The 11,760-nt window shown below is 44.6% G+C and overlaps 1 protein-coding gene across 2 annotated transcripts in view; it reads left to right on the top strand.

The window, feature by feature from the left end:
• Positions 1–1,585: 1,585 nt before the first annotated feature.
• Positions 1,586–11,760, top strand: part of SLC25A13 (solute carrier family 25 member 13) — a 133,338-nt gene continuing 123,163 nt past the window's right edge. Inside the window, exons 1-2 of one of the 2 annotated variants that reach the window (XM_063123225.1) lie at positions 1,610–1,671; positions 7,064–7,078. In XM_063123225.1, coding sequence (XP_062979295.1) covers positions 1,660–1,671; positions 7,064–7,078 — 27 coding nt within the window. In that variant the 5' untranslated portion in view covers positions 1,610–1,659. Of the gene's footprint in view, positions 1,672–7,063; positions 7,079–11,760 lie in introns of both variants that reach the window. The other variant, XM_063123233.1, reaches the window with a different exon arrangement.

The raw sequence follows: 11,760 nt of genomic DNA, 5'->3' as shown, positions 1-11,760 counted from the left end.
GAAATGTCTTAACCTCTCTTGTAAAGCTAACAACATAGGCGCCAGGCAGGCCTCATTGGGAAGATCATTCCATAATTGGGGGCCACCACCAAGAAGTCCCTCTCCCTTGTTGCCACCTCCCTTGGAGGAGGCACCCGGAGGAGGGCCTTAGGTGCTGAAAGTAGTGTACAGGTAGGTTCATGTCAGGAGAGGCGCTCCATCAGGTATTGAGTCTTCTGATGCCCTTATTACCTGCTACTCTTTGGGTGATCATTGTCCCCCTCCGGCCTCTTCTGGGCCCCCCTGAACTTTGGGCACAAAGTCCAGCACCACAGTGAGAGGCAGGTGAACAAAGAAGTTGGTGAAGAGAAGCAACTCCAAGAGGCTCTTGTTTGTGGGGCCCTTCTGGGCTGAGGCGGCTTGGCAGGTGCCAACCATGTCTATCCTTGAAGCTGGTCCTGTTAGGACTAGAATGCCTCGTGATCAAATCTCCCCTCTGCCACATTAGTGATCTTGGACTAGCCTAACCTACCTCACAGGGTCGTTGTGCTGCTAAATGAGACAGGAAGAAAGAATCTTGTACACCTCCATCTCTGAGGTCCTTGGAGGAAGGGAGGGTAAGCTAGCACGCTTTCTACACTCACAGCTCTGTTCTTGATGATTACACAACTTTACCTGAAACTGGCACGGAGAACAGTTTCCGAGGCTTAACCGAGAGAGTCCGTTCCCTTGAAATCCACTTGGATTTGCATCCAACTTTACTTATTAAAGTTAGCTGGCTGGGGAATCTTGGGAGTTGTAGGCCTCGCCCCCCCCCCGCGCCCCCGTCTAATCGTGCATAGGATTGCACCTTAAATCCTCAGCAATCCGAAAGCTCACTTACTTGGGAGGAAGCCCCATTGAACTCAGCGGGACTTACTTTCGAGTAGGATCAGGCTGCATCAGCCTACTTGCAAAAGGGCTATATTGCTTTCACTCACTCCACAAAAAAGAAAAGAAATCTCATGAGAAAAACACATAAAACGCAGCTTTTCCACTCCATGGGAGTGTAGCATCAACTCAAATGGGTGTTGTAGTCCAACGCAGCTGGAGAGGCGCCGGTCTGAGCCAGATATCCATGCACAATTTGTTCTGCTGCTGCCCAGTGCATAACTGTGCCCAATTTTCAATTTTGCTTTTAAAAGGCTCTACTTCCTTGGCGTTCCCCCCGCGCCCAAGATCCTTTAGGTTGGCTACGGGCCTGATGCGCCCCATGCACAATTTGACCTGCTACTGCTGTTCCACGCACATGCTGGCTGGGGACGATGGGAGTTGTAATCCAACGCAGGTGGCGAGGCGCCGGGTTGGGAAAGGCTGATTCTAGCGCCACCACTCTGACGCCGTCCCATATTTGCTAATACCGTTTCTGGGGCCGGGCTGGCTAAGCTCAGGGCACCACCACCACCTTCGCGCGCTGCCCGCCAGGCCAGGCCAGAGGACACAGGCGGATCACGCGCGCTCCAGCTGGCTCCCGGAGGTGTGGAGGGAGGGGGGCGTTGGTTTCAGCCAATGGGCGGCCGGCGGCGGCCCTTCCTCTCGGCTGGTTGGCGCGTCAGCGAAGACGCCGCTTGCCGCCGGAGCCGCCGCCGCTTTCGTGCGCCTTGCCAGGGAAGGGGGCCCGCCCGCTGCGCAAGGTAAAGCATGGCTGCGAAGGTAAGTCCCAGAGCCTGGCGCAGCCCCGCGCAGAGCCGCGCCAACACTCGCTCGTGTAGCCCCCGCCGGCGGCGTTTATTATCTGTGCTCTTTGCAGGCCTTTACCGCCAGGGTGGAGAGAGAGGCCCCGGCGGCTCGCTTTGACCTAGGGCCTGTCCTTGGGGCAGCGTGGCCCGCGTTTGACAAGCCCCTTTACCCCCCCCCCCACCAGCCCCGAGCCGGGAAGGGCCAAGCAGAAGGCAGCCTGACGTGCTGTTTCCGCGTCCCAAGAGCTGGGTGGGGGGCGGGAGAAGGAGGAGCAAGAACATGCCATGCACTTTCCCTCTTCGCTTAGGTTGCAAGGAGGAGGGCCCCGTTGCTGAACGGAGAGGTGCTGAGGGCTGCTTTGACATCATGGCCACATGCAGAAGAGCCTTGCTGAATTATGCCCATGCTCTCTCTAGGCCAGGAACCGGTTTCCCACGGTGGTCAGCCAGATGCTAACAGGAAGGCCACTTGGCCTTGCCCAGCACCTGGTGTACACGGGTACACTGCCTCTGAGCAGGGAGGTTCCATATTGCTATCAAAATCATGCCCCATTGATAGACCTGTCCTGTGTATGACCTGTAAGCCTGGCTTCCCCTGACGCCTTGTGACTTTGCTATGCTAAAATAATAATTTAAAAAAATTCTTACCCGCCTCTCCATTTTGATCGAGGTGGGGAACAGCAATAAATAATTTTTTTGGTCCATTTGGGCCTAACGTGGGTACTGGTTCAAAGGAAGGCTTGCCTGGCAAACTTGCCAAGGTCCGCAATGGTTCTTGCAGCATAAGCCTGAGTTCAGTGCATTGCAGCCTTAAGGTTCTGATAACACAGGGGTAGGGAACATGTCATCGTGCATATATTATTCGTCTGCGACTCCCATCAGCCTCAACCAATATGGCCAGTGGAAAGGGATAATGGGAGTTGTAGTTCAGCAACATCTGTAAGACCGCAGGTTCCCCATCCCTGCTGTAAAATGTGTCTGTACTATGGAGTGTCTTTGAAGTCCTCTTTCCACCTGCAGTTTTTTCAGTTTCCAATGCATACCTGGGTCAGAAACTGGTTTCTCATTTCCCAAGGTATAAATTCACACCAATGTACATTTATGCAGCTCTATAACATGGCATAATATTTTGTGTTTCTTTGGTGGAATAGAGATACCTGCTTTTTAAAATAAGCAACTGTTCTAGCGCCTGTACAGTTCAAAGTGTTGAGTTTGACACAAAGTTCACGTTTGTATAAGGACTTTGGATTAAACAGTGATAGTCACCTGACTCTCTTTGACCATTTTCCAAGTTCAAATAGTTAAGGGGATATAGACTGGATGTCAACCAGAAGGAGAAATATTTTAAAGGCACTGCGGTAAAAGCAAGCATTCTGCCCAGTTTGAATGCTAAAGTGGTGCTGGTCTGTTAAGCTACAAATGGCTTGCTAGAAAATTTCTGGCGTCTTTTTTTTCTGCGAGTAGAATAGTGTTTGACTGCTTGCAATGGATTAACCTGTTGTACATTCTTTCTCTCCCCTGGAAGATTAGTGGCTAAATCAGGCCCATTTTAAAACATTTGAAAGGTAGAATAATGTCCTGAATATGGAAACCAATGTCATAGCGACTTAACTTGTTAAGAAGCAGAATAAGCAGAAAAATGGCAACAGATGAGTTCAACCAAGGACCTCACTTCAGTTGATAGCTTGAGTTTGTGAATGGGCTGTCAGGCACACAATGTCACAGAGGGGACTTCCATATCTCCTTGTGTTGCCTTACATATAATGTGGTCTGTTTTATTGCAGCCCAGTGAAAAATAGGACAGAGCTCCTACACCTTTAATAATTGTCTCGAAGAGGGAAATTCATCAAGTGAAGCTTTCATGACAAGCTACACCTACTGAAATTTCCTCTTCTACAGCAGGCATGGGCAGGATTCAGGCCTGTGGGATCTACCTAGGGTTGTGTGTGTTTTTACTGCAGATCCACCAGCTGGAGCCAAATGTTTGCCTAGTGCAGGGGTGGGGAATGTTTGACTGTCCAGATGTTGTTGAACTTCAACTCACATCATCCCTCTCCATTGGCTATGCTAGCAAAGGCTGATGGGAGTTGCAGTCCAACAACATCTGGAAGCAACACCTTCCCCACTTCTGGCATAGTGGTACAAACGGGCAGACACAGAGCATGTCTACACAATGGCTTATCCCGGGGATCACCCCGGGATCATCCCTGTGCGTCCATTTCCCTGCGATTACTGGGACGGCTTTTAGCCTGCTTTTCCCCGCAGTCTCGGGGTCGTCCCGAGAGTGCGGGAGGTGTGGGCAGCCGTCCTGGTTTCGTCCCAGCTCTTCGCAAGTAAATGCGAGGAGCTGGGAACCAGGCACGGGGCACGGAGCTGTTCAAGCGCTCCATGCCCATCGGGGGTGGGGTGGGGTGAGCGGGATCATTTTTTTTAAAAAACCACAACTTTTTGATGGAGCGCTCGTGCACTCATCTTCAAATATTTAAAAAATGGAGGGTGCGATGTCCTCCTTCCCTCCTAGGACATTATGCACTGCATGTGGACTGAGGGGAAGGTTCTTGCAATCAGCATATCGCGACCTCCTACCCCTTCTGCTGGGAGGTGTTGACATGCCCATACTCTTAGAACAGGCATGGGGAACGTGTGGTCTTCCATAGGTTGTTGGCCTGCAAATCCTATCAGCTGCAGTAGGCATAGGTAGTGGTGGGGGCTGATGGGAGTTGCAGTCCAACTTCCATCCTAAATAGTTAAAAATCAGAACCCCTGGCTGAATTACTGCAAGACATCCAGAGAACCACCAGTAGCTCCCAATCTACCTTTTCCCCACCCTTGTTCTACAGAACTGTTGAAGGTGCAGGAGCCCTGTCCTCTCTTTCACCTGGCCAGTGTAGTCCGTTCACACAATCAGCTGCCAGTGATCAAGTATATACTAAGCAAGTGCAGAGAAATCAAGGGATAATCATGAACCATGTTCTGTTTACCAGAAAATATGTTTAGCACTGGAATATGTCACTACTCTGGTTTTCCGATGCCTGTTGTGTGCATTTGTTTAGAAAAAAATTAAAGGAAAAAATAATCAGCTATGGATTGTATTAGCCTCTGTTACTCTTCTGCCCTGGGCAATTGCTGAAAAGCATTTCCCCATGTTATAGTCATGCATGTTTGGAACACTTTTCCTAAATGGCTTGCTTAAAATGACTACAATCCTAAGGTAATATTGTGGCGTATGGTATTTATAATACCCCAATGATATGTGTGGAGAATAGCTAAGGCTGAAATGGAGTTGGGTCTTACTGTGACTTGGCTTGTGTAGCAAATATTTGGGATGACACTTCTTTTTCCCCAAAAGTCTTTAGTCTGAGAGAGAAGCAATTTGTTAATCACAGAGGAACTTCTGTCAAATTTACTTTAAAAACATGCAGATTAACATTTGTAAGGCACAGTTTTATACACCTATCTGCTCTATCAGAATTCCCCATCATGGGGAACCTGTGACTCTGCAAATGTTGTTGAACTCCTGTTCCCATCAGCCTCAGCTAATTGACAGTAATCAGGGATGATGGGAACTGTAATCCAACTGAACATCTAGAGGGCTACAGGTGCCCCCACCTATGCACTAAACCTGAGCATCCCAGATTTTTATCAGTTCTTCAAAAAAGATTCCACTGCTGCCTTGAACAACCTGCCTGTCTGCCTGTCATTTGTAGAGATGCTTCACATTGCAACGTTCCTGGAAAAATTTCAGGAATTCAAAAGTATGTGGTAGAAATGACTGTGTAGGCATTGACATGTTAGTTAGCATTTATTTCATCCCATATGTAATTATTTTTGGTTGTGGTAAATTGGATGAACATGTGATAATAAGCTCTGATAATAAGCTCTGATTGCCTGCAACTTCCCATCATGTGTATACAAATACACAAGTAAGATTACATGTGATGAACTAGCTACATAAAGCATACAAATTCCTACATGGAAGGGTTTCTGTAATTTGTGGCAATTACAGAATATTAAGACTGTGGTCCTAAATAGACTAACTAGGGCAGCAGTGCCCAATGTGGCACCTGCCAGATGTGATGAACTGCAACTCTCATAATGTGGTTGGGGATTATGGGAGAAGTAGTTCAACAGATCTAAAGGGCGCCAGATTGGTGAAGGCTGCACTAGGAAGTTATCCTCATTGAACATAGGGGGGCTTGCATCTGAGTAAACATGTATAGGATTGCACTGTAAAACAGTGGTACTAAACACAGTGTGCATATTTCATTTATGATCTGTAAATACTGTGCATAAAATCTGAATGACCACAACAGATGTCAGGATTTTGCTAGTAGTAGAATTTGATACCATTTCTTTAAAACATAAATTTACTAGGTCCTCCTAGTAGTCTGCCATGATACTTGTGAAGTTCCAGCAGTGATAACTTTTTTGCATACCTTGGACTGATCTCATATTATGTTCTGGGCTAATATAAACTGACTGGGTTTATTGGGTAAAGTGATGCCCTTTTTCCCATCTGAATATTCTGGCTAACTGATGATGAAATATTGTTGGGTTTTTAGCTAAATTGTTCCCAAATTATTGAAGATCATGATCCAGCCACCAATATTATGAGATGGACTTACATGAACATGATCAACTTGGAATACTTTGTTTACTTTACTGTATCTAAACCTTAAGGCGTTTTTTCCTCAAAAAAATTCCAGCCCCAACTTCATAGCACTTTAGCATTAAATCAAACATGGATACTACTCAAAAATACCTGTGTTAATCCAATAGGGTTTATAGAGATACCTGGATAGAGTGAAACTCCTATTTGCATCTAAACCTTTATGGACAACAGCAGCTTTCAATCCAGTACTGGAAGTTCAAGCTATATATCAATATAGTCCTTTTCTTAGCTTTGTGTTTTCCCCTGACATCATAAGGGTAAGAAGCTTTCCAATGAAAGCTGAGCTTCTCTGTATTCTTACAAGAATATTCTGGATGCTTTAGAGAACTAAAACAGTTGCAGATTACCTTGTGTACAATATTGTATAAATTTAGCTAGAATTCCATAGATATCTGTGTTATTTCTTAGTGCTATAAATGTGCACAGGCTGTTAGAAATGCAGGCAATGTTTTCTTTGCAAAAGTGTCAGAAGCTGGATCCACTGAATAATTATATTCTGCTGGAAATTGCAAAACTACACTAAAATGACTATAGAGACAAATCATAGTATAATAGGAATTTTGTACTACATAAAAATAAACCACTACATTGTTTAGACTGAAATTCAGGTATGTGTGAAGGTTCAAACTTAGTTTATGTGAAGACCCTCTTCTAATATAGTCCAATAATATGTGTGTGTTTTTTTCCACTTCAGCCAAACAATGGATTGGTGAGTCAGTGATATGTTTTCTGCATTTGTCCAAGACTTTTTATGTCTCTGTCAGTGTCCTGCATGACTGCTTTTTAAAGTTAATTAATTAATTCATTTTTGTATACCCTCAGGCTCATGTACCCCTTTGAACCCTATTGCATTTTTCTTTATATGCCTTATTTAAAACTTCTTTGATTGCTCCCCAGCCACTCCTCAAAAACCCCACCCATGCTGAAAGTGAATAGTTCTTAGAAAATATTACATTGTGAAGTACTGCTAGTATCAGTATTGTGTTTTGTTTTTATTAGAAAGATTTCAGGATACCCACGTTGTCAAATACCAGAACTTTCCCCCACCCTTGATTTACACACCAAGCGTAACCATGATCATATATAGCGTACTAATAGCAAACTCATTCTCCATCTCCATACACAAGAGGGATGAATCAGTAGGTTTTGGGGGAAACGTAAGGTTTAAAGAATTACAGAAATACTTATTTTATTTATTTATTTATTTATTTATTACATTTATATACCGCCCCCATAGCTAGAGCTCTCTACTTGAAGTGTGTGCGTGTGTGTGAATCTGTAACAGCTCAATCCATGCAGTAACCACAGAATGCGGAATGCCTCTTTGGGTAGGGGGGAGAAGAAATCATAGAGTTGGAGCGGGCCTGATAGGCCATCTGGTCTAACTTCCTCTTCACTGTAGGAAATCCATAGTAAGAGCATCCTCAACAGTTGCCTCTGCTTGAAAACCTCCAGTGAGGAAGAAACCACCATCTTGGTTCCATTATCAAACTACTTTTCCTAATGTTCAACTGTAGGATAATAACCTATAACTTCAGCCCATTAGATTTAATCCTACATTGTGAAGTGGCATTGCTGGCTGGCTGAATAGTATTGCTGGCTGGCTGAATAGAACCATCTTGCTTTTACTTAAGAGAAAATCTTTTTGGAACTCCTCTTGGAGTATCTTAATAGAGAACTATTTAATCGTAGTTGGCAGTCTCTTGACTGCTGCACATGTATCGGTTGCACAGTATTGGAAGAAAAAGCTATTGTCATTTAAAAAGGATTAGAAACAGATAATATGGCATGTTAATGTCTAAATTAACACACATAAGATTATGAGAAAAGAGACACTTCATTTTTGGAGCTATGACTGCCATTTATCTCTTATTGGAATAAAGTTAAGTCTTTTGAAAATAAAAAGCAGATAATGCCCTTTTTATTGCATGGTGTTTTTTTTTCCTTTTTATGTCAACCTAAACACCTATAATATTCTGTATGAATAGAAAGTAGCATTGATTTCAAAGGGGCATGTTTCAAAGTAGGCAGGTACATGTAGCGTCAATTACTGACGGTGCAAATCCACCTCCCAGTGTAGGAAGAATCTTGTATGCACTACAGCAAAATGAGTAGGAGCTCCTCAAAATTAATACTCTGCTCTCACTAGCTGCTGTTTGTGTCAACAGGGTTGTGTAGGAGAACTTATTGGTGAATTGTGTCCTTAATCCTCTAGACTTTTGTCAGTCATAACTCTCTAAAGCTGCACATTTTGATTTATTTGTTTTGTTTATTGATACTAAAATTTGTTTCTCATCTTTCTATGCAATGCAAATTCAAGGCAAGTTAACAATGTAAAAATGTAAACAACATGATAACAAAACCAACTAAAATACAATAACATAGCGGATAGCTATCATTAAAAAAGCTTTAAAACAGTGAACAGCAAAAAACACAGATTATGTAAAGGTCCTAACTGAAAAATGCCTGCTGAAATAAAAAAGTCTTGGGCTGCAGTCCTGGGAGTAAGTCCCATTGAACTTAATAGGCCTTACCTATGAATAGACATATATAAGATTTCACTGTTAAATGTAGCAGCCAGTGAGTGGGCCTGATGCACACCTTTGAGAAGCCTGTCCATAATCTGAATGCTACAATCGAAAAGGCCTTTTCTCTTTTCCCGACAGCTAATCTATCAGCAGGGAGACCGCAGATAGCGGCTTGTGGACTTCTGGAGCAGATTCATATGGGAAGAGGTGATTAAAAGATTGTTAGATCTGCCCAGTTAAATACTCAAATGCTTCTTGTGCAGTATGTGCACAATAAATTCTTATCTTATGTAATTTGTATACATCTGATTATTTATCATTCATGATGGTGCATTTTGAAAATTTGTAACATGAGTTGGACAAAAAAAAAAGCAGCAGGGTGACGGGGGAAGCGAACCTCTCAGTCCCTAACGCATGCCTGCCCTAGCCCTGATCCAGACGTCTGTGAGCACAACTGCAGAGTTCATACTTCCCATGTGGAACTTGCTACTAGTATTGCATTTCCTGTCCTCCTGATGATGATCCTGTTTTGTTTGTGAATGTTACTGTTGTACTGTACCTATCTCGGTTTGGGCCAGCAAGTAATATCTAAAATTATCAAATCTAAATATAGGCTGCCTAAGAATACATTCATTCCCTTGACGTTTTCCTAACACACTTTTGAGGTTTGTCTGATTTCAGATCGCTTTGTGAAAACAGTGACACCAGCTTGTTATTATAGCAGATCAGACCTGCTCTTCATTTGAGAAGCCCTGACTTGTTTATATATAGCTGTAACTATGCCTAAATAATCCTTTTCGTTTCAGCTTTTGAATAGGATTTACAAATTTGCTATCATATGCCAAACATGGAATTCATAGGGCTGCTTCATGGATAATGTGGTAGGGAGCTAACTCCTAGCAATATAACCGTGCAGTGTACATATTATAGATATGTATTTGTCTCATGTGCTGGTCAAGCCACAACTTGAATATTGTGCTTGGTTCTGGACATCCTATTGGAAGAAAGATTTGGACAATCTGGAGTGTACCAAGAGGAGAGCAATCCTCAGGATCGTGAGGGGGCTGGAAGCCGAGTCCTGTGACTGCTGGGAGGAGCTGGGTATGTTTAGCTTGGAGAAGATGGTGGAGCATCTGCTTTGCTTACAGAAGGTTCCAGGTGTGATCCCTCGCATCTCCAGGTAGGGCAGGAAAATCTCCTGCCTCAAACCCTGGGGAGCCACTGCCAGTGTCGACAATACTGGGCTAGACCAAGGGTCTGACAACATGCTAAACCATGGTTTCATTTTGTGGTTAAGCAGCATGGTTTAGCGTGTTGTCTGAACCAAGCCAGTATAAGGCAGGTTCCTATATTCCTAAGATTAAGGAGGAAAACCAAAAATAGGAGAGCATCCGATGCCTTAGCTAGGCCTAAGGTTTATCCCGGGATCGTCCCGGGGTCATCCCTGCCTGTTCCCGGGATATCCTGTGTGTCATTTACATGTACAGGGATGACCCCGGGACGATCCCGGGATAAACCTTAGGCCTAGTTAAGGCCCAAGTCAGGTCAGAAAAAAGGGGGGAAACAAGTTTCAGGATGCAAAGGATGTTTTATTTAGAAGCCCGATACGTTTCGGCCTGCATTTTTTCAAAGGCCTTCCTCAGCGGCTGTAACATATATATATATATATATATATATATATATATATATATATATATATACACACATACACACACACACACACACACACACACACACACACACACACACACACACTCTTGATAATCTTGCTCCATCTACAACTCGGATAGTTCGCCCCTCTCAACCCCAACCGTGGCTCACCTCTTTCCTCCGCTACCTTCGCTCTTGTTCCCGGGCAGCCGAACGCCTGTGGCGTAAGACCAAGGACTGGGCGGACTTTGTCCACTACAAATTTGTTCTCTCCTCTTTCTCTTCTGCCATTTCACTGGCCAAACAGCAGCACTACTCAACGTTGATCCAGTCAAATGCTAAGCACCCTCAGCGGCTCTTCGCGTCCTTCAATTCTCTTCTGAAGCCTAATCCGCCATCTCTCCCTGCCTCTCTGTCTGCCAACGACTTTGCCTCTTTCTTCAATGCTAAAATCCAAACTATACGCTCAGATCTCTGCTCCGCTTCCAGCTCCTGTCCCTCACCTGTCAGTTCCTCCTTCAACTCTCTCGGCGTTCCCTTCGGTCTCAGCTGATGAACTGTCTAAAATACTGCGCTCATCGAAGCCTTCCACTTGTTCCCGTGATCCGATTCCCTCTCGCGTCTTTATTAATCTTATCCCCGCTATCCTCCCGTCCTTGCTTCACATCATTAATTCTTCTCTGTCCTCTGGTTCATTTCCTTCTGCTTTTAAACATGCTACAGTCTCTCCCATTCTCAAAAAACCCACTCTTGATCGACTATCCCTGTCTAACTACCGACCTGTCTCCCTCTTGCCCTTTGTCTCAAAGATCCTGGAACGTCTGGTCTACTCTCGTTGTCTTGACTTTCTCTCTAATAACTCTGCTCTGGATCCCTTTCAATCTGGCTTCCGTCCTTTGCATTCCACTGAAACAGCCCTTACCAAGATCACCAATGATCTTCTTACTGCCAAGTCTAAAGACCATTATTCCGTTCTTATTCTCCTTGATCTAACCGCAGCCTTTGACACGGTTGATCACGATCTTCTCTTAGATTCCCTCCATGACCTTGGACTCTGTGGCTCTGTCTATAACTGGTTCGCCTCCTATCTAGAGGGTCGCTCTTTCAGCGTGTCGGCTAACGGCAGCTCGTCCTCCTCTTTTCCCCTTTCAGTTGGGGTTCCGCAAGGCTCGGTGCTTGGCCCGTTGTTGTTCTCTCTATACATGCTGCCCTT

This window comes from Elgaria multicarinata, chromosome 1 (assembly GCF_023053635.1).
Source record: "Elgaria multicarinata webbii isolate HBS135686 ecotype San Diego chromosome 1, rElgMul1.1.pri, whole genome shotgun sequence".
In the NCBI taxonomy this organism is placed as follows: domain Eukaryota; kingdom Metazoa; phylum Chordata; class Lepidosauria; order Squamata; family Anguidae; genus Elgaria; species Elgaria multicarinata.
This window is presented reverse-complemented; position numbering and strand designations above follow the sequence as displayed.